Source organism: Mytilus trossulus, chromosome 3 (assembly GCF_036588685.1).
Source record: "Mytilus trossulus isolate FHL-02 chromosome 3, PNRI_Mtr1.1.1.hap1, whole genome shotgun sequence".
NCBI lineage: Eukaryota > Metazoa > Mollusca > Bivalvia > Mytilida > Mytilidae > Mytilus > Mytilus trossulus.
This window is the reverse complement of record NC_086375.1, coordinates 851340-874701: the sequence shown is the minus strand read 5'-3', so window position 1 is coordinate 874701 and position 23362 is coordinate 851340. Positions and strand designations below refer to the sequence as shown.

General features: G+C 31.9%; 1 protein-coding gene across 1 annotated transcript in view; it reads left to right on the top strand.

The window, feature by feature from the left end:
• Nucleotides 1-23082, top strand: part of LOC134709790 (pleckstrin homology domain-containing family H member 1-like) — a 70130-nt gene extending 47048 nt beyond the window's left edge. Inside the window, exons 17-31 of the mRNA XM_063569934.1 lie at nucleotides 6094-6174; nucleotides 7177-7344; nucleotides 8019-8127; nucleotides 8540-8652; nucleotides 10940-11116; nucleotides 11677-11897; nucleotides 12488-12665; nucleotides 13336-13491; nucleotides 14162-14259; nucleotides 17024-17165; nucleotides 17831-17976; nucleotides 18821-18950; nucleotides 19361-19444; nucleotides 19856-20008; nucleotides 20865-23082. Coding sequence (XP_063426004.1) covers nucleotides 6094-6174; nucleotides 7177-7344; nucleotides 8019-8127; nucleotides 8540-8652; nucleotides 10940-11116; nucleotides 11677-11897; nucleotides 12488-12665; nucleotides 13336-13491; nucleotides 14162-14259; nucleotides 17024-17165; nucleotides 17831-17976; nucleotides 18821-18950; nucleotides 19361-19444; nucleotides 19856-20008; nucleotides 20865-20948 — 2040 coding nt within the window. The 3' untranslated portion in view covers nucleotides 20949-23082. The remainder of the gene's footprint in view (nucleotides 1-6093; nucleotides 6175-7176; nucleotides 7345-8018; nucleotides 8128-8539; nucleotides 8653-10939; nucleotides 11117-11676; nucleotides 11898-12487; nucleotides 12666-13335; nucleotides 13492-14161; nucleotides 14260-17023; nucleotides 17166-17830; nucleotides 17977-18820; nucleotides 18951-19360; nucleotides 19445-19855; nucleotides 20009-20864) is intronic.
• Nucleotides 23083-23362: the final 280 nt, after the last annotated feature.

Here is a 23362-nt window from a genome sequence, read left to right as displayed (position 1 = left end):
GTAAGTGTGATTTTATCTGTTAAGGTAACACGATACCGAATGACGTTACGCCACGAGTTATCGTTCCTGACGTTATCGAATAACGTTCAAACATGTATACAAGCCAATGCAGCAGGTTCTGCAATCACAAAGTGATCTTAAATAATAAAAAAAAAATGTTGGTAACTATGTGACATTTTTAACGAAAACTTTTTCAAGATGCAGAGTGCCAAACGTTTTGATGCAATACGTAACAGTTAACTTATTTGACATAGATTGCTTTATCGTTTTCCTGCAATTCTTCTGCTCATTGTTAACCTTTTAAAATGTATTACTTTACTTTAAATATTCTGTTTCTTAAATATTTAAGCATCTGCACGATTTAACTTTATATGTTCTTACGCACAAAAGACTTGAGTTTTGTCACTTTATTTTATTCTTAGTTTATTTTTGCAATAAATACTTATGCATGATGCACACCGTATCCCCGTGAAATTTTCTTTTGAACGTGAATTCTAATCTATAGAAACTTAGGACGACGTGTAAAAAACTTAGAGACTAAGGACTTTTGTAATTTTGATCAGATAGGACCAAGACTTCAAACAAATAATTTTTTAAAGTATTATGGTCTCATTGCTAACATTCCAAAGTATATGAGAGAATATATTAAAGAAAAGATTGCTCATGTAAATTTTGAAACTTTTAACTGTATTGATATTTTTTTGGAAAGATTATTGTGTAACAAAAAGGCAAAGTTTGTATACAAAGATCTTGTTGACAGAAATGTGCAACTGCCAACAGAAAAGTTCTTACAATGGGAGGAATCACTAGGTATTGAAATTGCAGATTGGTCAGAATATTATGTTATTTTAAGAAAATCATGTAAAGACACTTATTTAAGAACTTTTCAATATAAATTTTTACATAGAATAATTGCAACTAACACTTTCTTATATAAAGTTAAACTTAAAGATTCAAAGCTTTGTACTTTTTGTAAGGTTTCTGATGAAACCATGGAGCATTTATTCTATGAATGTCCAATAACACATTTTATATGGCAAACTTTTTCACAAAAACTGAAAAGATATTTTGTGAACTTTACATTATCTAAGAAGCACATTTTTCTTGGTCTTCAAAATGAGAGTTTACTGTTGAATTTGATTATTAATATTGCAAAGAACTATATATACAAATGTAAATTGTATGAAAAGAAACCAAGTATTATAGGGTTATTAGCAAAAATAAGAAAATATCAGGAAAATGAACATTATATAGCAAAGAAAAATGGTACCACACCTTATTTTCAAAAATTCTGGGCCCCATTAGATTACATTTTTACTGATTAGTCACCATTACTTTTGATTCAAATCATATAAAATAAAAAATGAAACTTACAGTTCATAAAGAGCAGATCTTTACAAAGATAACATTTTTCTTTGCAATACACAAGTTGATTTATGTTATGTTAATGCAAGTGCGAGAGTGTGTGTATGTGTGTGTGATTGTTTCTTTTCCACTTTTTATTATAATGTTAATATTTAAATAATATATATTCACATTAGAAGAAAAAAATGTAGTCAATTTTTTGTTGTATATATATATATATCAAACCTCTTAACACCATAGTCAGGTGGTGATGTAAAGGGATTGTAAAAGCCTGACTACTGAAAAACAAATAAAAAAAAAAAAAAAAAAAAAAACAGAATTGTACAAATATTAATTGGTATACAAATGGTCGTCAAAACACCGCTCGGCCAAAATGGAAAAACGGTTATCACCTGGATGAGAATTCGAATAGAATTAGGCGAAAAAGAACCATTCATCGTACAGCCAGACTTTGAAACCCATACAGAAAATAGTTTGTTAGTATGGAATGTAAAAAAGTGGTTTAACTTTGTTATTTTGCCGAAAAACTTTCCCTGTGTTCCAAGTATAAACAGTCTCTGCAATTCATTGACCTGTAGAGAGTGAATCCGAACATTTATTATATAAAGTGCTAGCTTTGTAATCCTATTGACCAAATCTACACGGGACAGACATCAAATTCGGAATGAGGCTTGAGAAAGTTAACGTAGACTGAGAAATACATGAGAACTTGATTCGGCAAAAAAGAAATTAAAATCAATTCAGGGCCAGTTAAAGTCTGATTAAAGACAGCTCCATGTATCCACTTGCGTATATAAACGCAAGTTAATACTAATAGTCAGGACTGGTTCCGTGACATTTTTTCTTTCGAAATTTACAAGCAAACGACTGACTAACTTTTTATTCAAACAACAGAAAGAGTCTTGTTCCGTAGTGAGGACAAATACATTTTATTTTTCTGACAATGTACATAATTTTTATATTTTGTTTTTATTCTACGAATTACACCTAAAAGGTGACAAAGGAATAGAAATTGTTACTTGGTCTTCTTTCGAACGACAGTAAAATGCTTCCAAAGTGAGGCGTCCATTTGGCTGTGCGGGATGTATCAACTTTGCAGCCACATCCGGTCAGAATGGCGACATTAAATCCGATTCCTCGAATAAAAAGAGTGCTATGCTCTTTGAAAATCAAAAACCTTTGCAAGAACTCTTTGATGTGGCCTGTTGCAAGATAAAATTTATGTCCCTATCCAATGTACCCTCATTTTCCAGTGTCATTCCAAATTTACTCAACCATAATCCCGGAACGCCTCTATTACATAACCTACCAGAAATAATTATTGATATTTTGTTCTCGCCCATACATGTTACATGCATGATCTATTTGTCACTGGACGTAAAGCAAACTGCAATCAATCCTACAATTAACCACCGTCACTTGAAACTTTAGTTTTAAAATTCAAATCATTGCCTCTATTTTTTTCTATTTAAAGGAAAATAGTTTACGAACATTTACGCAAAAACAAATATTTACGTTTCCGCTTGTTCATTATGGAAGTGGGGTAACATGAGACTAGTAAAAGTACAAGTATAGATAAAGCAAAAAATTATATGGAACATTTTATTTGTACAATAGTTGGCTGTTAAAATGATAAATGTAGATATGGGATATGCAGTTTATAAGAAAGCAATCTGGAGCCAAGACTCAGTGTTGAAGACCGTACATTGACCTATGACGGTTTCCTTTTTTAAACAAAATCTTCCTCTATCTTCTTAACGACAACAAAACATCAAAGTATTTGTAGTATAAGTATCACACTAACATTTCAGTCTCGAGTAAATATGTGTTTAAGTCTTAAAACTTTTATTCTTCGGTAGAAAATTCAAACCATAATGAAATTAGGTGGTGCGGGAAAATTGCCAATTTATCAACTTTCCACCAAAGACAAAATTACGGAAACGTTAGATTGCTTACATTGCTACTTCATTTTAGATCTTCAAATAACTATTTCTTTATATGAACTAGATATTCAAGTATGATGTTTTGTCACCAAAATCCTAATAGGCACGTATCATCATATATTGTGTTACTTGTGTCCGTTCAACCGTCAATCCCGCACTTGGTATATATATGGTGTATACGGTTAATTATTTAGCACTACAGTCTTTTTGCTTCGGGTTTAAATTATGTACATGGTGTTACAACATATATTAAAGCTGGGCATATCTTCTAGATTTTCCTTATTTTTTGTTCATGGCAGGTTGCTTGATTAGGCATTTTGATAAAATAAAAAAGGCACGCGGACTTCAGACTCCGGCTTCTATCTCATAAATGTGGAATTTCAAGCTGGAACCTTTATATTTCGCAGTTTGTTTAACTTATAAAGAATACATATCTGATCTCAAGATTTGTTTTGTAAATAATTTTCCACAAATGACAGACATTTTGTGAAATGTTGCGTACAGTTTGAAATGTTTGTCTTACTTGCTGACCAACCAACTGACACATTTACACCACACAGTGTACGCTATACTTATGTATGTAGCAAATTAAGAATATGATCGAGTTCTGAAATATCCTTTGAGTTTTATTATTTTATTTTTCAGAATGTGTATTTTATCAGGCTCATAATTTTCACAACTAACAGAATGTTGAACTTTTTTTTGACTGGTGCATCAATTGTGTCTTTTATTACTGAACAACTGTTTTCAAAATTGTATTGTATCGTCCCGAACATGCATGAACTATTTGCCACTGAACATTAAACAACCATCAAAAACCGAGCAATTATAAAACTGTTAACTGGATCAAATTTTTAAAGTTATCTTTTTCTGCATGGATGAAGCGATGACACCAACCTGATTTTAATTAAATTTTAGAATTAAGATATTATTTGAATAATCTTATTCAAAAACATTACGTGAATTTAACGTGTACCTACTTTCGGTGATTCATGAACTAGTCTATTATAAGATTCACGTGGAACCAACCAGCTCAAGCAAGTTTCAAGTATATATAAAAAAAGAAGATCATGTATGACTGCCAATGAGACAACAATCCACAAGAGACCTAAATGACACAGAAGTTAACAACTATAGGTCATCGTACGGCATTTAATAATGAGAAAAGCCTATACCGCATAGCCAGCTATAAAAGGCCCCAAAATGACAATGTAAAACCATTTAAACGAGAACACTAACGACCTTATTTATATAAAACAATAAACTAGGTTGGTCCCCTCCGTAAAACATTCAGTATGCCTTCGGAATATACAAATGTCAACCAAGAATTTCAATAACGGCCGGGAAACAGACTACACATAAACAAACCACATCCACTTAATTACAATATGCTCGTTTGGTGTGAAAATCAGACAACACTATTGTTAATTCATTTGAGTGAAATTTCAATGAGCGGAACGAAATATTTCATATTGCAATACTAGGAAATTTACGACACCCGACAAGGGAAATGTAAATAAAATAAACACCATTAAGATTCCGACACATATTTTATTTTCCATTTCTCTAAGTAAGAATAACGTTACATTCTGTATTCAATAACGTCACACATTTTCAGCCAAATTCTAAGGGTAACAATCAACTTTGAAGCCATTTATCTCAAAAACAAGGATGGTGACATATAAGTTTCTATACGTGTATGGATTCAGTATGCAATCCTGGATATTATGTTAGTTTTTTGTTTTTCTTCGTATATCAGAACATAGCCATCCAATGGAAAATCTAAAAAAAGTAAGCCGAAAAATAGACATTTCCCCTATATACTTAAGTAAATTTGTCGCCAAAATTGACGTTTCCTCATGAAAATACCAAGAAAACAAAAATGGTGACCCCCATTTTTTATTACACATTCCAATGTAACTCGATTCAAAGAACACGTGTGCCAAAAAGTTTGAAAATCGGGAGATATGCCATTCGGTATCGTGTTACCTTAACAGGGGTCCAATTTAAGCTTTTTTGTGTACTGGCCAGCTGGACCAGTGGACTAAAAACTGAACTAAAATCTACTGGTCCTTTTTTCACATGATCTTTTTCCCATGATTTTTGGTATTTGCGTTTCCTTTTGTCAATTTCATATATACTTTATTTTGATCTTCCTTTTGATTTTCACTTATTTTATTTTTTTTGTGCGGCGGATTAACTCCACAAAAGTTTCCACATTTTATATTGTTGTGAAGTACTCTCACCGGAGATATTAATTAACTTGATCAATTGGAATACCCCCTAGTACCGTGTAATTGATTTCACAGGTATTTTTTTTGGTAAACAAATGGAGATTGCAATGCAATAAGTGATTTTTATGACGAATTTCTACTGGTCCGCTGGACCACCGACTGACAAAATCTACTGGTCTGATGCACATTCTACTGGCACCGGACCAGCGCTAATTTCGACCCCTGTTTGTTAATCTGTTTTGTTAAAGCTGACAAACAATCAGTTTAGGGTTTTAATCCAGAATCAACTCTATACTGATAATGAAAATTTAAAAGTGTGAGCAGGGCATAGTTTCCTGAGAACAAAATTTCCTTTTTTTGTGTAAATAAGAATGTAAAACCCTAACCTTTTCAACTTTTAAGCACCACGGTTATAGAAAAAAGTCCAATTAATTAGGGTTGACACAGACAAGACTTTTAGAGTGGCTGAAATAAAATTTTGTGGGAACCATGCATTGAGTTTATATACATGATATGTTAAAGAAATAAATTTATTTTGTCTTTTTTTTCAGGTGAGGAATGGAGTCTCAAGGAAATGTTGGTGTGTTTTAGTTGGTAGATATTTAATATATCACAGGAATCCATCTGACAAGGTAAACATTAAATCATTGTTCAATTATGATGGTGTCTTTCCATCGAACAAGGAAAAAAATGGAAGTTGATATCCAAGATATTAAAGAACTTGATTCAAATTTCAATTAGCTAGAAAGGTGACAAATAATATATACTATTATACCTCTTATAATCACTAAGATGTATTTAACATTTTGTTATAGAACCTTTTAGTGATTTTTTTTGAAATAATAGAAATTAACAATATTGGAACCTTTAAATCTTGTGGCCATGTAAAATTTTCTTACCTAGTTCCAAATTTCAGAGTTTTTGACAATGAGACATACTTTCATAATTTTAACAAACTGTGTATCCTGTCATTGCTAACCTTTATAGCATATTTTAATGTCCATAACCACCTATTTTGCAATCCCAGTTATTTTAAATATGTGATGCACTTATAATACATAAATATTATCAAATGCTGCATAACATATGCCTAAGCAGTTTACACAGCTACTTTTGCATAGGTACTATTTTTGTACTAAAAATTTGTAGTACTGGAAATCCAAAAAATTCAGTACTATTATGTTACTCTAAAATTATTGTAATTTTTAGGTACCTGTATTTTACAGTACTTTATTTGTACTTGAAATTTAGGTACTACAGATTTTTGGTTACTACCATTACATTTTCAGTATTTTGAAAGTTTTTCTATTTCAAATCTCTTAAAGTTATGATTTTCAAGCATGGAATATTGTATTATTTCTGTACCAAAATATTTAGTACAAATCAAGTACTGTAAATTACAAGTACCTTAATATTACAGTAGTTTTGAAGTAAAGAATTAGTACTTAATATTAAAAGTAAACTTCCAGTAATGCACGTTTTTAGTACAGAAAAAGTACCTTTGCAAAAGTAGCTGTGTATACTTTGTAAAGGCAGGATTCAAATATTGTCATTCATAGAAATTGTTTCTCTAAGCAAACACTAAAACGTTTTAAACAATCATTATCATGGCCTATTTGTATTTATTTTTCTAGACACCATTAGGTCAGATACATTTAAGAGATGCCAGGATAGAAGACATTGATAATAATAATGATTCTGATGATGAAACTGATGTAACCAAGGAAACCAAACATGCCATAGCAATATGGCCACCATTCCAAGGACCAACCTATCTTATGTTACCTAGTCAACATGAAAAGGTTTGTATGATGCCACATAGGTGGCGGAAACATTATAGAGGATTAACTTTAAAATTCACATGTACAAACGTTTGCTTGGTACTAAGTCAGCATGAAAAGTTTTAATGTATGGTGTAATCATGAAAACTATTACCTAACCTTCATTAATTAGCTATTTTTAATGCTAAATTTTCTGCTTAAATTAGTTTGTAAGATAATTCATTCAATAGACAACAATGTTTACTTTGAAGTTACATCTCAGTGTTGACCATTAATTTAACAATGTTGCTGCTCATCAGATTGTCTTTTTTTTTTAAATGTTATGCTGACAGCCAAGACATCTCTGTGTCAGCATATTCTGGTCTGTCCATTTGTCCATTTTTGTCTGTTTGTCCATCTGTCTGTCTGACTTCAGGTTAAAGATTTGGTCAAGGTAGTTTTTGATGAAGTTAAAGTCCAATCAACTTGAAACTTAGTACAATTTACACCTGTTCCTTATGATATGATCTTTCTAACTTTAATACCAAATTAAAGTTTTGACCCAAATTTCTCTGTCCACTGAACATACAAAATGATAGTGCTAGTGGGGCATATGTGTACTATGGACACATTCTTGATTTTTGATATCTTGAGTGGATATATGTCATTAATGACAAGGTATTAATGTAGAATTAAATATCATTTATGTTTTGCAGGATTCCTGGTTGTACCATTTAACAGTGGCTGCAGGGGGAGGGACAGGCAATGTGGGGACAGAATATGAACAGATTATATCTAAAGTGATGGAGTGTAATGCAGATTCTAGTAAGCTTATATATTTTACAAATTAGAGACAGATAGGGGAAGGGGGAGGTGTAATAGCATTAGCTTGTCTCATATCCATGGAGATTATTTGGCTCTTTTCCTCAGTCATGGTTCATTGACTTTTGTTTAATTGTGTAGTTTGTGTTTGTGTCAGTTTATGTGGAACAACTGAGAAAAGTCAAATTATATTTGTTATGCCGTAGAATTAGCACTGGCAGTACTTATTTCCACAGAGATTAATTGGACCAGAACCTTCAGTCATGATTTATTAACTTTGAATGTTTTAAAATTTCATAGTTTTGTCATTTTGATTTCAATGTTAGCAATATACTACCATATTGTGTACAGTACAGCAGAGACATATATCTGTGTCAACAGGTTATCAAATGTAATGGTTGACTTTTTATTTCAGATTCTGTATATTGGAAACACCCACTTTTATTACACAGTAAGGACCCTATCAATAAACCCCTCACAACACTCCCCTCTGCTGAACTGGAGTTAAAGGCACTGGAAATATTTAAGGTAAGCCAAATAGACATGAAAAAAGTTAAAAATACTGAAACAATAAAGTAAATTAAAAAAGGGGGATGTCCATTAAAGCTGACATAATGAAATGTGATCAAACAATTTTTATCAATAAAAAAAAAAATATTCACATTTTGAAAATATTTTAAAAAACTGAACAAAATATTGGTTATTTTAAGATCATCCATAACTTCAAGGATAACAGCATATCTATACTATTAAACGAGAAGACCTCATTTTGGGTGTCGCTTCTCTTCTTTCCACAATAAATTAATCATCATGCCTCTGTGTCCTATTGATACAGTGCATAATCGCATTTGTCATCCATTCATATGATTATTCGGATTGAGTTATTTTGGGTGAAAAACGAGAAAAAAGACGTCCGGATATGTTTCCGTCATTGGGCGAAATTTTAAGTCAGATTAGACTTCCGGTTTGCGTTTGTCTGTATACTTTGATCATACATTAATACTACGAATACAGTGTATTTTCTGTTTTATATCCATCATTGGACGAAATTAAAGTCAAATTAGAACCCCGGTTTGGGTTTTTCTTTTTACTTTGAAACAAATACATATACTACGAATAAAGTGTATTTTTCTCTCTGATATAATTTTCAATTTACTATCCACGGCAGTCACAGGGTTTATTTAAGAGTGGGTCTGAATAATTGATCAATGACCGCTGTGGATCAATTATTAAACTGAGAATTGACTGTAAAAAGAAAATACACTTTCGGGACGTCTGGAACAATAAATTCAGAACCTCAGGATTTCATGTTTTTAAGCCCGGGATATTGGGATCAGGGACACTCCGCAGTGGCGAATCCAGAAATTTTCATACGCAGGGGCCCGTTGACTGCCTAAGAGGGGCCCGCTCCGGGTCATGCTTCAGTAATTCCCTATATAAGCAACCAATTATTTTCCAGAAAAGGGAGGGGGGGCAGGGCGGGCCCCTAAATCTGTCAAGTCCCGACCCCACCCCCCTTTAATGAAAGTTCATTATATACAGATAAACGCTAAAATTATTCATGTGTCATTAAAATTAATAGAGAACAAACAAACAAAAAAGGATTTTTTTGTGGAAAAAGGAGGAGCAGGGCTAGAAAAACAATTAACCTGTCACAAATTACCTATGACTTTTGATATCTTTTCTGAAATTTTTCATACGCAGGGGCCCGTTGACTGCCTAAGAGGGGCCCGCTCCGGGTCATGCTTCAGTAATTCCCTATATAAGCAACCAATTATTTTCCAGAAGGGGGGGGGGGGGGCAGGGCGGGCCCCTAAATCCGTCAAGTCCCGACCCCACCCCCCTTTAATGAAAGTTCATTATTTACAGATAAACGCTAAAATTATTCATGTGTCATTAAAATTAATAGAGAACAAACAAACAAACAAAAAAGGATTTTTTTGTGGAAAAAGGAGGAGCAGGGCTAGAAAAACAATTAACCTGTCACAAATTACCTATGACTTTTGATATCTTTTCTGAAATTCTCAAGTCACTAAATGTTTTGCCAAAAAAAAGAAAGAAGATGTGGTATGAATGCCAATGAGACAGCTCTCCACAAGAGACCAAAATGACACCGAAATTAACATTTTTAAAAGGTCACCTTACGGCCTTCAACAATAAGCCAAAGCCGATACTTCATAGTCTGATAAGAAAAGGCCCCAAAATGACAATGTAAAACAATTCAAATGAGAAAACTAACAGCCTTATTTATGTACAAAAAATGAACGAAAAACAAATATCACTGAACCACTGAATTACAGGCTCCTGACTGGAATGTTCATAATACATGTACACTAAATTTATGTTCAGAATGAAATTAATAGAAAACAAAAAATGGGAATTTTGGAAATAAAGGAGGAGGGTTAAAAAAAACATTTTCCTGTCCCAAAGTACCTTTTAGTACTTTTGATACTTTTCCTGAAATTCTCAAGTCATTAAATCTTTTACAAAATTCTTCCTACAACACTTTACATCCTTTCAAATCTGAATGCCCGCGATTTCGCGGGTGTGTTCTAGTTACTTATAACGGAAGTAATACAAAAACTAATTGAATAATCATTGTTTGAAATATTTCTCTGATTACGTCCAAAGTTTGACATGTTTTCATGGTGAAATGTTATTTCCTCATTGAAGTGTAACCCCTATCTCATTATTATTATTATCTATGAAAGTATCTTCATATTTAAGCAGAAATGTTGTTTATGAAATGTTTTGAATTGAATGTAACACATAAATATGGACCAAAAAAAAAATAATAAAAATATTTCTGTTTCAGTTAATACTCCAGTTTACCTATACACTAATAGAATCAACAAATTTAGAATACCATACCAACTTGTCTCAGAAGTTATTAGATATCTGTCTGGCGTATCCAGAACTACAGAATGAACTTTTCTGTCAACTCATTAAACAAACATCTAGTCATCCAGTCCAACAGAAAACAGCTGTACAGGTCAGTAGCTAGTTTCGCTCATTGTATTGATGACTGCGACGATTGCATTAAGATTGTGGTATCTTTAATTTAAAAAAAAAACAGATTTTAGATTTTTTTTTAAATTTTCTGAAAAACAAATACGGGATTTTAATTAGACTAAAAAAAATACAGGATTTTAGTCCTAACAAAAAATACAGGATTTTCGACAATTGATTGTATATAAAGGCAAACAGATTTTTTGGTAAAGGCCTTCATATATATGTATACTATAATTAGTTACAGATCAAGTTCACATTTAGCCCCACTCTGATGATTTTTTTGCTATAGATATTTAAATTTTGTGCTGTTCTGACACATTTAGTTTTGCTCTGCTATCAATTTAGGGCTGTTCTCATGTTATAGATATTTTGTGACTTAAGCATTGTTCTCGTAAATTTCATATATGCCTGAAACAAGTCATTACAGAACAAAAATTCATAAGAAATATTGATATTCATTCTTTGGGTACCCATTTCCCTGGTATATTATGATTATTATAATAATTTGTCCAAAAAAGTGTATGTTTTTTTTTTCTTCAGAATTTATTATTATGTGGAAAACATTCCTGGTATTTATGCCATGCTACACCTACCTCACCCACCGGATCATTAATGGACTTGTCCGACTCTAGATTAAACCCTGCAGCTAATGTCATATTACAGGGGTGGCAGCTATTGTCCATGTGTGTTTCATTATTCCTCCCAAAACAGAGCATTATGTGGCATTTAAGAGTACATCTACAAAGGCATGCTGACCAAAGGTTAGTACAGTATTGATAAAATGAAAATCAATGCTTAGTATTTTATTAATTTCTGTATCACATGTTATGTTTGTTTCACAGTTAACTTTAGCTTTTATAGCTGACTATATGCGGTATGGACTTTGCTCATTGTTGAAGGGTGACAGTGACCTATAATTGTTAATGTTTGTGTCGTTTTGGTCTTTTGTGGATAGTTGTCTCATTGGCAATCATACCACATCTTCTTTTTTATAATTTAGGTTTGTCTTTGCATTTAAACCATGACAATTTTGTATAACATTTTATTCAATGGTTTGAAGGAAAAAAATATGTGTTTAAGTAAAAATTTGGACTTCCAGTATAAAAAAAAAAGGAATCATAAATTGTATGAAAAAATATGAGGGAGTACAGGTATTAATTATATATTTAAAAGTGAAACTAATTAAATATTTCAGGTTTATGTAGTTGGGACTGGAGCATCTGGTTACTAGTTTAAAAAATATATTTGTTTAGATGTTGTATTGATAAGAGTCGAAAACTAAATACTTTGCATTTCAGTGTGTTCCTTTTTCATTTTCATAGCTTCTAATGTATAAATTTTGTGATTGTAGGTCAGATATTGGGAAGTATGCCATATTTTGTCAGCGAGCTCTAGAGAGAACCATTCTGAAAGGGATTCGTGAAGTGAGACCATCACGAATGGAAGTGTTGTCTATCTTGTTACGTAATCCATATCATCATTCTCAACCAATCAGTATTCCTGTGCATTTCCTCAATAATACATACCAGGTAAAGTAAATAGTTTGAGGGGGAATGTAGTAAGTTATCATAACATAATTAATAACATTCTCAACCAATCAGTGTTCCTGTGCATTTCCTCAATAATACATACCAGGTACAGTAAATAGTTTAAGGGGGAGTGTAGTGAGTTATCATTACGTAATCCATATCATCATTCTCAACCAATCAGTATTCCTGTACATTTCCTCAATAATACATACCAGGTACACAAAAATTTTAAGTATTTTTAAAAAATTTTAAAATATGCAAGTCAGGGCTGACCATGCGAGGGCTGTATAGCCAGTCATGGTTGTTAAAAACTCCTATCATCATCAAGTTTATGTTTTTTATTGAGTTCCTGTCACACAAAATCTATATCACTTTTTCCAACCATTCAGAATTGCTTCATATTTCCTCAGTAATACATGCCATGATTGTTTTCGATCCAACATATATTGGAGGTTTCCCTAAGGAAATGATTGACTGTAATTGTATTATTTGAAAGCCAGGGGTATAATTTTGTGAGCTTGCTTGCACTAAGTATTTCCTCAGATCCTACAAACCACCACCCTTTGTTTCAATACCTGCTATTTTTAACATTTTTTATGACATTGAAAATTAAGCATTTGCATTAGAATTGGTTGACACATGCATGAATCTATTAAATTTCATATTTCAGGTTGTTAGTTTTGATGGGTCTACAACAGTAGAGGAGCTGTTACATTCACTCACGAAGAAGTTATCCATGAGGGATTCTAATCAGTCAGGGTTTGCCCTTTTTAGTGATGACCCATGTATTATTGAGGGGGAACATTTCTTACAGTCACATATCAAGGTAAGTCAAATATAGTTTTGATCAATTATAGTCATGTTAAATTATATTCTGTCAGAATTATTTTTCAAACTTCTCTGATTAATCTTATAGTTAGGGGGTACTGAAAAAATTAAGAGTGATGCTAGAAATTAGAAGGGGAGCACCACCTTTAAATAATATGTAATGATATATAAGTCAATAATTGAAGAAGCCCAGGGTTTGCCTTCTTTCACATGCTGAGTGATCATGTCCCCAAAAAATGTTAACATTCTTGATTTTATTATATTTCTATAAACTCCCCAAAACATTTTTTACATCTCTGTAACCTTTCTTATTGGTTAGTTTTTGTTATATTTTAGGTCTAAATGTCTATACCTTTTACATTTTATAGTGAAATAATTCATTTTGAAATGGGCGATTTCCATGTGGATCACTGTTTTCATTTTTTTGGGAAAAATACTTATTTTGATTGGTTAGCACAACTGAATTGAAATAGCATGCAATTAATATATGTTAGACACACATGTAAAATATATAAGGAATTGCATGTGGGACATGTATGCATTGCCGTAAATAACCCATACACATATATATGAACAATTAGTGAAACACCTGTATCTCATGTATGCAAATGTATGTCATTTTAGTGCTTTGTTTCTTCAGCTACATGGTTCTTTCTATTTAAATATAGGTTTGTGATGTCATATCCAAGTGGGAACATATATTTAAAGAGAATAACTCAGGGAAATTAGACAGCAGCAGGACAATAAAGTTTCTGTACAAAAATAGGTAAGTGTGACCTAATTTATGACTGAGATATGAGTCACCTCCACATAGATGCCAACCATTACGATTTTTGCGTAGTTTTTCCGATTTTGCAATAAAAACTACGCTATTACGGTCAAAGTCTAATAGTTACGGATTTCCAGTCATCGCCGTTCAATTTTGTAAAACACGGAGTTTTATCATTACTTTTCCGTCCTGGTCCGGTTTTTAGAAAACGCCAATGTAATGCTAAGCTGGTTCTCGGCTGACTACTACACTTTGTTTGAGTGAAGTGAATACAAGCGGATTCCAGTTTAATGTAATGCTTCCGGTTTCTCGGGAGTTATCAACCTATTGTTGAGTAACTAACTGACTTCCGAAGAGGCAAACTTGCATTTATGAAGTAGCTTTCCCCCTTTCTCTACTTCTATTCTAAATTATTTAAATTACCACATGGTAAAAATATAAATTATTTAATGCCCAAAAAGGCGCAAGCCAGGGCCGACCGTGCAAGGGCTGTATAGCCAGTCAAGGTCGTTAAAAACTTCCATTTGTTGTCTCTACTTCTCCTTGACAAAATGAAAATGTAAGAGTCGAGAACATCTGAACAATAAATGAATGGAATACATACTACAGACAACATGTTTAACGATAAATTTCGTGCACATCACTTTGCAACCACTTGTCAGAAATTTTTATTGGTAAATGCACGTTTATTTATGATTACTGAAAACTTTTCAAAAATACGGAAAGTTTGATAGTTTGTTACTGATTGTGTCAAAAGGGGGTTGGCATCTATGCCTCCAAAAAGTTTTTATATTGATGAAATCTATATCAAATTTGAAATCTTTTGGTAACAACACATTTTGGATTGTAGGTGGCGGGCAAGCTGTTTCTAAAGCTTTTAGGTCTGAAAAATGCACACAAAATCATCATATTTGGACAAAATGTCCAAAATGGCCTTACTTTGGAGAATATTATGTACTCTTATGAAAATAATTGATATGTTTGGTATTTAGACTTTTGAAATAGACCTATTTACGAACCAAATTGAGACCTTTTTGGTGTTTTATGATAAATTTGATATTTTAGGCCATTTTGTGCCATAAGTGATTCTTGTCCTTTCCATCCTTGTCTGGTTTGAATTAATGGAACTGTCAATTCAGGAATTTTTGCTAGGACTTGTTATTGTGATTTTGCAGGGAAAAAAAGGACCAACAATAGCAAGATAAATTATTTCTATTTCATGAAATGCTGCATTCAGATAATTCTAACAATATATAAAATAGGAGTCTTAACTTAGTAAAATCTTTCCTGTCACAATTTTTTTAATGATAAATACATCACATAAAGACATCACAAAAAATTCTGAAGTAACGGTCAATGTATGAAATTGGATGCTCCTTGATATGTTGTGTGAATGACACCATCTCTGCAATAACTCTTTTGGGTAAAAATTTTCATGGATCGAGGAAAAGATATGTCTTAAAGGAAGATTTGGTGATTTTTACAAATTCTGCATCGAGTCTGTAGGAAATTTGTAGTTTTTCAACACTTAAAGCTCATGGTTCTACCAAGGCTTCCAAAATTTTTCTGAGCCAGCCGGACATTTTATATCTGATCCGAATTTTAATCCCTAAGACTAAGTCACAAAAGGCAATTGGGTAATCAGATGGCCATCCCAATGATTGACATTAGATTAAAAACGATATTAAACTTTACTTAGATATGAATTTTTTGTTCTGACATAAACTGATAAAATTGGCGTTGCATCATTCAAAGTGTGCATATCAGCATGCTCATATCTGCATTAGACTCTTTATTTGTGAAAAATGACGTTGTCTAGAACTTTATTTTCATTTTTAAAGTCACATTTTTCAAAACCGGATGTTGACTTGACAATGGTAAAACATGGACCATAAACGGATACGAAAAATCCGTGTACGTTTACATAGCACGACTGAGCGAAGAAGCTCCTTCTACGTTATTTCTTCAACAAAATACTTGAAATGAACGTTAGATACAGGAATCAATGATAATTTTAGCATTTTTGTAGAAACGTAGGATGCATAATTGAATTTCCCACCTGTGCACATGCGCACACGTGTTCTTGTTCATACAACGTAGTTCTGATGATTTTTCATGTAAAACCTTTTTAAATGGTTCATCAAATCAAGTTTATAAATGTATTTATTAAAAATTTGATCTTTTAGACTAAATCAATAAGATACAATCCGCTAAAATGTAGGAAAACAATTGTGAATGGACCGATTAATTTATAAGATGTCCGGTACTGAAAATAGTTTACCTGTCACCTGAACAGCTGAACAGGTAGTTTTCAGCTGTCCAGCAACTAATTAGCCTTGATTAAAATTAGAGGGTATTGAAGTAGGGGTTGTTTTGATAGTAATTAATCATCATGTCACTTTTATGACCGGAAATGTATGGCTGTTAAAGGCAAAAGGTTGGGTCTAAAAGATCGTGAATTTAAATATGTTAAAATGACCGAAAAAGCCTATGAAACTAAAAAGTAGATGACCGTTTCATGCTTTGCCCAGCCGGACTTTTACCGGACATTATACAAATGACCGGCATATATGATCGTTTTGGAAGCCTTGGGTTCTACTATGCCCATACACTGCATTAACATAAGTTTCCCAAAAAGAGCAATGAACCAGTGAGTGTTTATATTACTGCAACACAATTCCTATCACATTTTTCACATGAATCATAAAACTGCCTTATTTTTAAAATTTGAATAATTGTATTTTATTTCTTATTTCTAAAGGTTGTATTTCAAATCTACATGCAAATCAGAAACAGATAAAGAGAAGTTGCTGTTAGCCTATCAAATCAACGATGATATTGTTCAGGGAAGATTTCCTCTCAATAAAGACCTGGCTCTAGAATTAACTTCATTGTTAGCTCAGGTTAGTCTGACTTTTCTTCTCATATATTTTTGATCTCATCTAGTGAAGATCTCCTCAAAATGTTCAGTTATTTCTAAATTACATTTAATTATTTACATGCTATTCCAAACCATCAGAGTTCAACGAGAATGGAGAAATATATCAGGTCAAGGTTGTCTTTTACTTATCATTATTAAATAAGATGATGTAGTGTGATTGCCAGTAAGACAGTTCTCCACATGAGACTGAATGATGTAGAAGTTAGCAATCATAAGAAACTGTACAGTCTTCAACATTAAGGAAATCTTATGCCGCATAGCAAACTATAATATGTTTAAACATAACAAAATGCAAAACAAATCCAAATGAGAAAACTAACAGCTGGATTTAAGTACAAATTAAAAAAAAATGACAAACACTTGGGCTCCTGACTTTGGAAAGGAACATACAGATTGTGATGGGTTAAACATGTTACTAGACACCAAACTCTCCCCTTTAAACCTGGTATTCTGATATATAACAGCACAACAAAAGAATAAAATATAAAAGTCTGTTAAAAAGGTCTTGGCTCATCAGATGGATACAAAGGACAAAAACAACCAAAGACACAAATTACAGATCTGAGATTACCTACGGTTACTGAAAGCTCGTTCCTCAAAACTTACAGCTGTATATATCCATTATAGGTAGAATATGGTGATCTGAAGCTGTCAACCTCAGACTATAGTGAGAATGGAGATATATGCCAGACAAACGTTGCACAACAAGTATCAACAGTATTAGATAGATTTTATCCTAAAAAGTTTACCTCTATATCAGAAGAAGAACAAAGGTGAGAGTTCTTGTATTTGTTTCTACGTCATATTCCTAGATTTACTTCAGGCTAACATTATTATTAAAAATTATAAAATGTAATCAAATACTGTTTATTTAGAAATATGTGCAATTTAATGAAGTTTAAGACAAATTTGGTGAGGTACTTCTGAACTAGATTATGGAACAGGGATGTTGGATGGGCAGGTAACTAAATGACGCATCCAGTTTCTCATTTGTGTAATCAACTCCTATTACAGTTTCCCACCAAGATACCTGAAGGTTTTCAGGAATATTGCACTTACAATGAAGTAGTGCAACTGCTATTATGGAACTTTTTTTTTCTCATTTTTCTTATTTTAGAACTTTGTCATTTTTCAGCAAAAAATAGTTATATTTATTAAGATGACTACCTGGCCATTTGAGAGTTTGGCCCTTTTTGCACTTATTATCCATTAATATATATAGAAGAGTTGCAGAAAATGTTATTTATCACAATCAAAAATAGTAATAGTGAATTTATATTCTACAATTTAATGTAGATAACATAAAAGTAAACATAAATCCTTCCTGTGAGTTATCTATTTGTTGCCTTTAACTTTTTTGAAACAAATACTATTGAGACAAAACAGTTTATCTGGAATAGTTTTGACACATTGGTTGCTTTTATTAATGATCATTAATTCATTTTAAATTTCCTTGAAATTACTGTGTTTTATAACTAGAACCATATCTACATTTTACAAATGATTCCAGACCAGTCGTAAACCCTTATAAAAGTGTTTGTGGTCATAAATCATACAACCCTTAGTGAAGTAAAGTTCAGATCATTCTATAACCACCATACTTTACTATGATTACAGATCTGTGATAAGTAAATTGTTGGAGAGATGGTCATCTTTACGTGGTAGATCAGCTCAGGATTGTATACGGGTATATTTGGCTGTGGTCAGAAAATGGCAGAACTGTGGTGCTAAACTATTTAGAACAAAGGTAAGTAAGCTTTATTTTGATTTGTCGCTTCCTATTTGCTAATAATATAAAAATATTATTCTAGTACCTGTACACTATTGAAAATAGACAATATTTGTTATTTTGTACACCAATTTTAAACATGCTGCATTTAATATGTACACCAATTGTTTTCTGCTTGAATATCTATCTTATTCATCAATCAATCACTTTTTTCCTAATTTAAAAAAAACAGGGTGTTATTTAGGATATGAATTGAAAAATTAATTTAATTTCAATATTTACGTATAAAAAAAAATTGTTTCTATTTGACTGTACTTTGAGTTACTTGTCTGAAATCTCAGTCACAAACTTTGGACAGAAATCTTAATTGTTAAATAAAATCATTCACTTACATAGGCAATTATATTTATATCTGTTATTGATTTCAGACAAAAACTTCTCTCAGTAATACAGAAGATGTATGGTTAGCTGTCCATGAAGAAGGGATTACTGTATTAGAATATTCAACAATGGTAAGTTAAAAAAGTGGGGGTATACTGGTACTGTTTAACCTCTGTCTGTCATCAATCCATCTACCCTCCCATGAATAGTTTCACTATATCATAAGGATTTCTGAAATTTGGTTTAAGGATTTAAAAAAGCCAAACCATGTGATGTGTTTTAAGATTGATCACTCAACAACATTTTAGGGGGTAGGGGTATCATCAGTGACCAGTAGCTTGCAGTTTTACTTGTTTAGATAGACTACTATGAAAATGAAAGGAGGACAATACAAAAATTCAAATAACAATGAATTATTCATTGTTTTAATAGCCTTACCTGTATGAATTTATGCCCCTAATTTATACACTGTATCTGCTTCTTTTCCTTAGTCTAAAGTCTAAGGTCCACTTTATTGACCTGTATTCATTCTCTTTTAACAGCAACCAATAATTTCCTATGATTACCGGTCAGTAATTACGTTTGGTGGTTGGAAAGACGATTTCATGATAGTTGCTACACAGTTAATAGAGTCAGCTCCACATCATTATGAACACAGAACAGAGAAATTGTTATTTACCATGCAAAAATGGAAGGTTAGTTTTATATATATTATGTTTGGATGAAATTTTGACTGATCTAACAATAGATAGAAGTACAACAATCATTGATTTTTAAAATATTTTTAGGCCCTGAAGAATAATTTGGAGAAAGCTTGTTTATCAATCATAAATGGTTTCCTCGCATTACTTTATATATCACTTGGAGTTCAGTAATAATACTTGGCAAGATTACTTAAATGAGTCTTGATAGTACAAGAGGGAAAACCATACTGTGCAAGTGATTGTAAAAACTTACCTTTAAAATCAATTGCTGAACATATATATACAAATTATTTTAGCTCTCCCTGATTTCAAACCACTTGCAATCAGTAAATAAAAGTTCTGTAGGTATAAGAAGAAAAAAATAACTTCTAGGAAGGTCAAAAACTTCTAAAAACATTCTGGTTTTCCTTTGTATGCCCCATTTATGGCATTATGTTTTCTGGTTTGTGGGTCTGTCAGTTGGTTTGTCCGTCTGTCCCGCTTCAGGTTAAAGTGTTTGGTCGAGGTAGTTTTTGATGAAGATGAAGTCCAATCAACTTGAAACTTAGTAAACATGTTCCCTATGATCTGATCTTTCTACTTTTAAGACCAAATTAAAATTTTATCTCATTTTCACGGTCCACTGAACATAGAAAATTATAATGTGGATGGGCCATCCGTGTACTTGGGACACATTCTTATTTATACAACTGATTTCTATTTTATTAAATGTTTCAGTTTAGATATGTTTCTGTAACTGCAGGGTTCAGTTCAACATATTTTTTGTTTATTTTCATTCTACAAAGTCTTCACTTTGTAACTGTTTGCTGTTACTTTGAACATGTAGATAATTTTTAATTTTTTACAGATTTTGGAGATTACCTTACTGATGGCTAGTTATATCAATGTACGAGTACAAAGACCTTCCAATGATATCAGCCCAGAATCATGACAATCATTTTCAACTTGTCTATGAATGTAGGTCAAACACCTGATTAACAGACCAGAATTCTGACATCTATTTTCAACAAATCAGTGAATGCAGTTAGAGGTCGGACACCTGATGTTATTGGTCCAGAATCATGACAACAATTTTCAACTAAACAATGAATGTAGATGGAGGTTTAACACCTGATCTTAGTAGACCAGAATCATGACAACCACTTTCAACCAATCAATAAATGCTGATGAAGGTCGAAAACCAGTTTTTAAAAAAACAGAATCTTGATAACCATAGAATTTGTTTTAAATTGGCAAGTTTCTGTTTGTGATCAGTTTTATGAAAGAATTGCAAAGATGGTCTTGATTTTATTTGTTCGAATTCTGATGTCCAAAAATAATTATCTTGTCTGTTTAAACTCATCTGCAAAGACACAGAGAGTTGAAAGATTATATTTTAGGTTTAAAGTTACTTGACTCAATTGTCAATTTTTCAACAAATTCATGAACACAGGTGCAAATACCTTTTATTTGATATTTGTTAAAAAATTTAATGAATTAATGATAAAGTCGTAAATTTCCAACTTATCTGTTTATAAGTACACATTTCATCTTATGTTGTCACTCCAAATCCTGAGTACCAATAGACCATGTTCATTTCAAAATCGTCCATGAATTCAAATGACCAGTTACATCCTCATCAGACATTCAAGTTACACAAACCAAGAAGTTTAAAATTCTAATTCAGAATACAAAGATCATCTTTTGTTTGTAAGTCTAAAAACATGATGACCAACATTGTCAATTTTCAAAATCATAATGAAATCTGATGATCATGTACATCATAACATTATCATCAGATATCCTAATGACCAAAAAAATACTCACATCTTACAACCTCTTCAATTGTTCCTATCTTGCTTAATCCTCAATTTTGTTGATGGATTTTTTTATCAAGTGACATAGGAATTGTTTTTGTAATACATGTCATTTAAAATAGGATAGCAATGAATCAGGTATTAATAAAAAAAAATGTGTCAGAAGTCTTATAAAAAAAAACTTTTTGAAAGATCACTAAATATTATGATGGAAATTTTGAGAATGGTGCACGATTTTCCATCTTTTTATATCTTTAGTATTGGTACTGAATTATTCTCTCGAAAAACAATATTTTAATTAAGAGCTGTTTTTTATTAGAAACAAATAGAAAAATTACTTACAGATAGTTCACTTTTGGACAGCAAACATTTCTAACTAAAATACTAATATAAAGCTTCTTTTTCATGCCCTTTCTCTCATATTCAACTTCCTTAAAATCAATCACAATACAAATTTCCTGCTCTTCATCCTGGTATATCAATTTTGCAGTAAATATTTTTTTATATATTCCCCTTAATATGCATTGGATAAGAAAGCAAATAGCAAATAATTATTCTATCAATCATCCTGTTTTCTACTACCAATACTTGCAAAGGTGATATATTTAGTTACAATGAATTTTTTACTTTCAAATATAATAATGATAAAACCTAGTTTATTTGTATCAGTACGTCTAGCTTGTCTGCTGGCAAAGCAATCATGTGATTTTCCTATTGAATACTGTTATTTTATATAATATGAGTTTTGTTGGATAGAAATTGACCTTACAATAATAATACATCTGTTTATGGAAAGTCTATAACTGTTTGAAAATTAAGTTGATAAAACACACTTAAAAAACTGACCAAATTCATCTTTGATTTTGTATTTGAATGTTCCAAAATCAATCATTCATGTCAGAATTTTTCAGAAGTAGGGACCCACTCACTGGCCTAAGAGGGGGCCCACTACAGTCGCGCTTCAGTGATTCCCTATATAAGCAACATAAATCCGCCTCTGCATGCGTATGTATACCTGCTCTTGCATAAGGTCGATGATCATCCAACGCAGCTCAATTACTTAAAAGTTGTCTCTAAAAGTTATTCAGAGTCAATTCTTTTTTTTTGATTCATCATGTACTTAATTTAGAAATGAGAAGTTGTTAACATTTTTTGAGATTATTTTACAAGACATAATATCATAGGGCATATTGTGCAATTGTTTTGTTATGTGTCACACCTTTTGTTGTAAGTTTTCTTGTTTCTTTATATTAAAAAGATTTAGAATGATATTTTGTTTTTTATTTATGCCATTTAGTAGAAGCTTCTGAAATTTCTATACTCTCACACAAAACGTTTTTAAGCCAACTTCTAATTAAAAGTCACCTCTTCATTATATTTTTGATATTTATTTATGCTGTTAAGGAAACTACCTTGACTAAAAAAATCCACACCTTTTGAGTCATATAATTATAGGTTTAACTTTTAAGATATCTTTTCAAAACCTATATTCATAGACTCTTTCAAGAATGATTAATTGAACGTTTCAGAGTCTTAAGTGATGATGTGT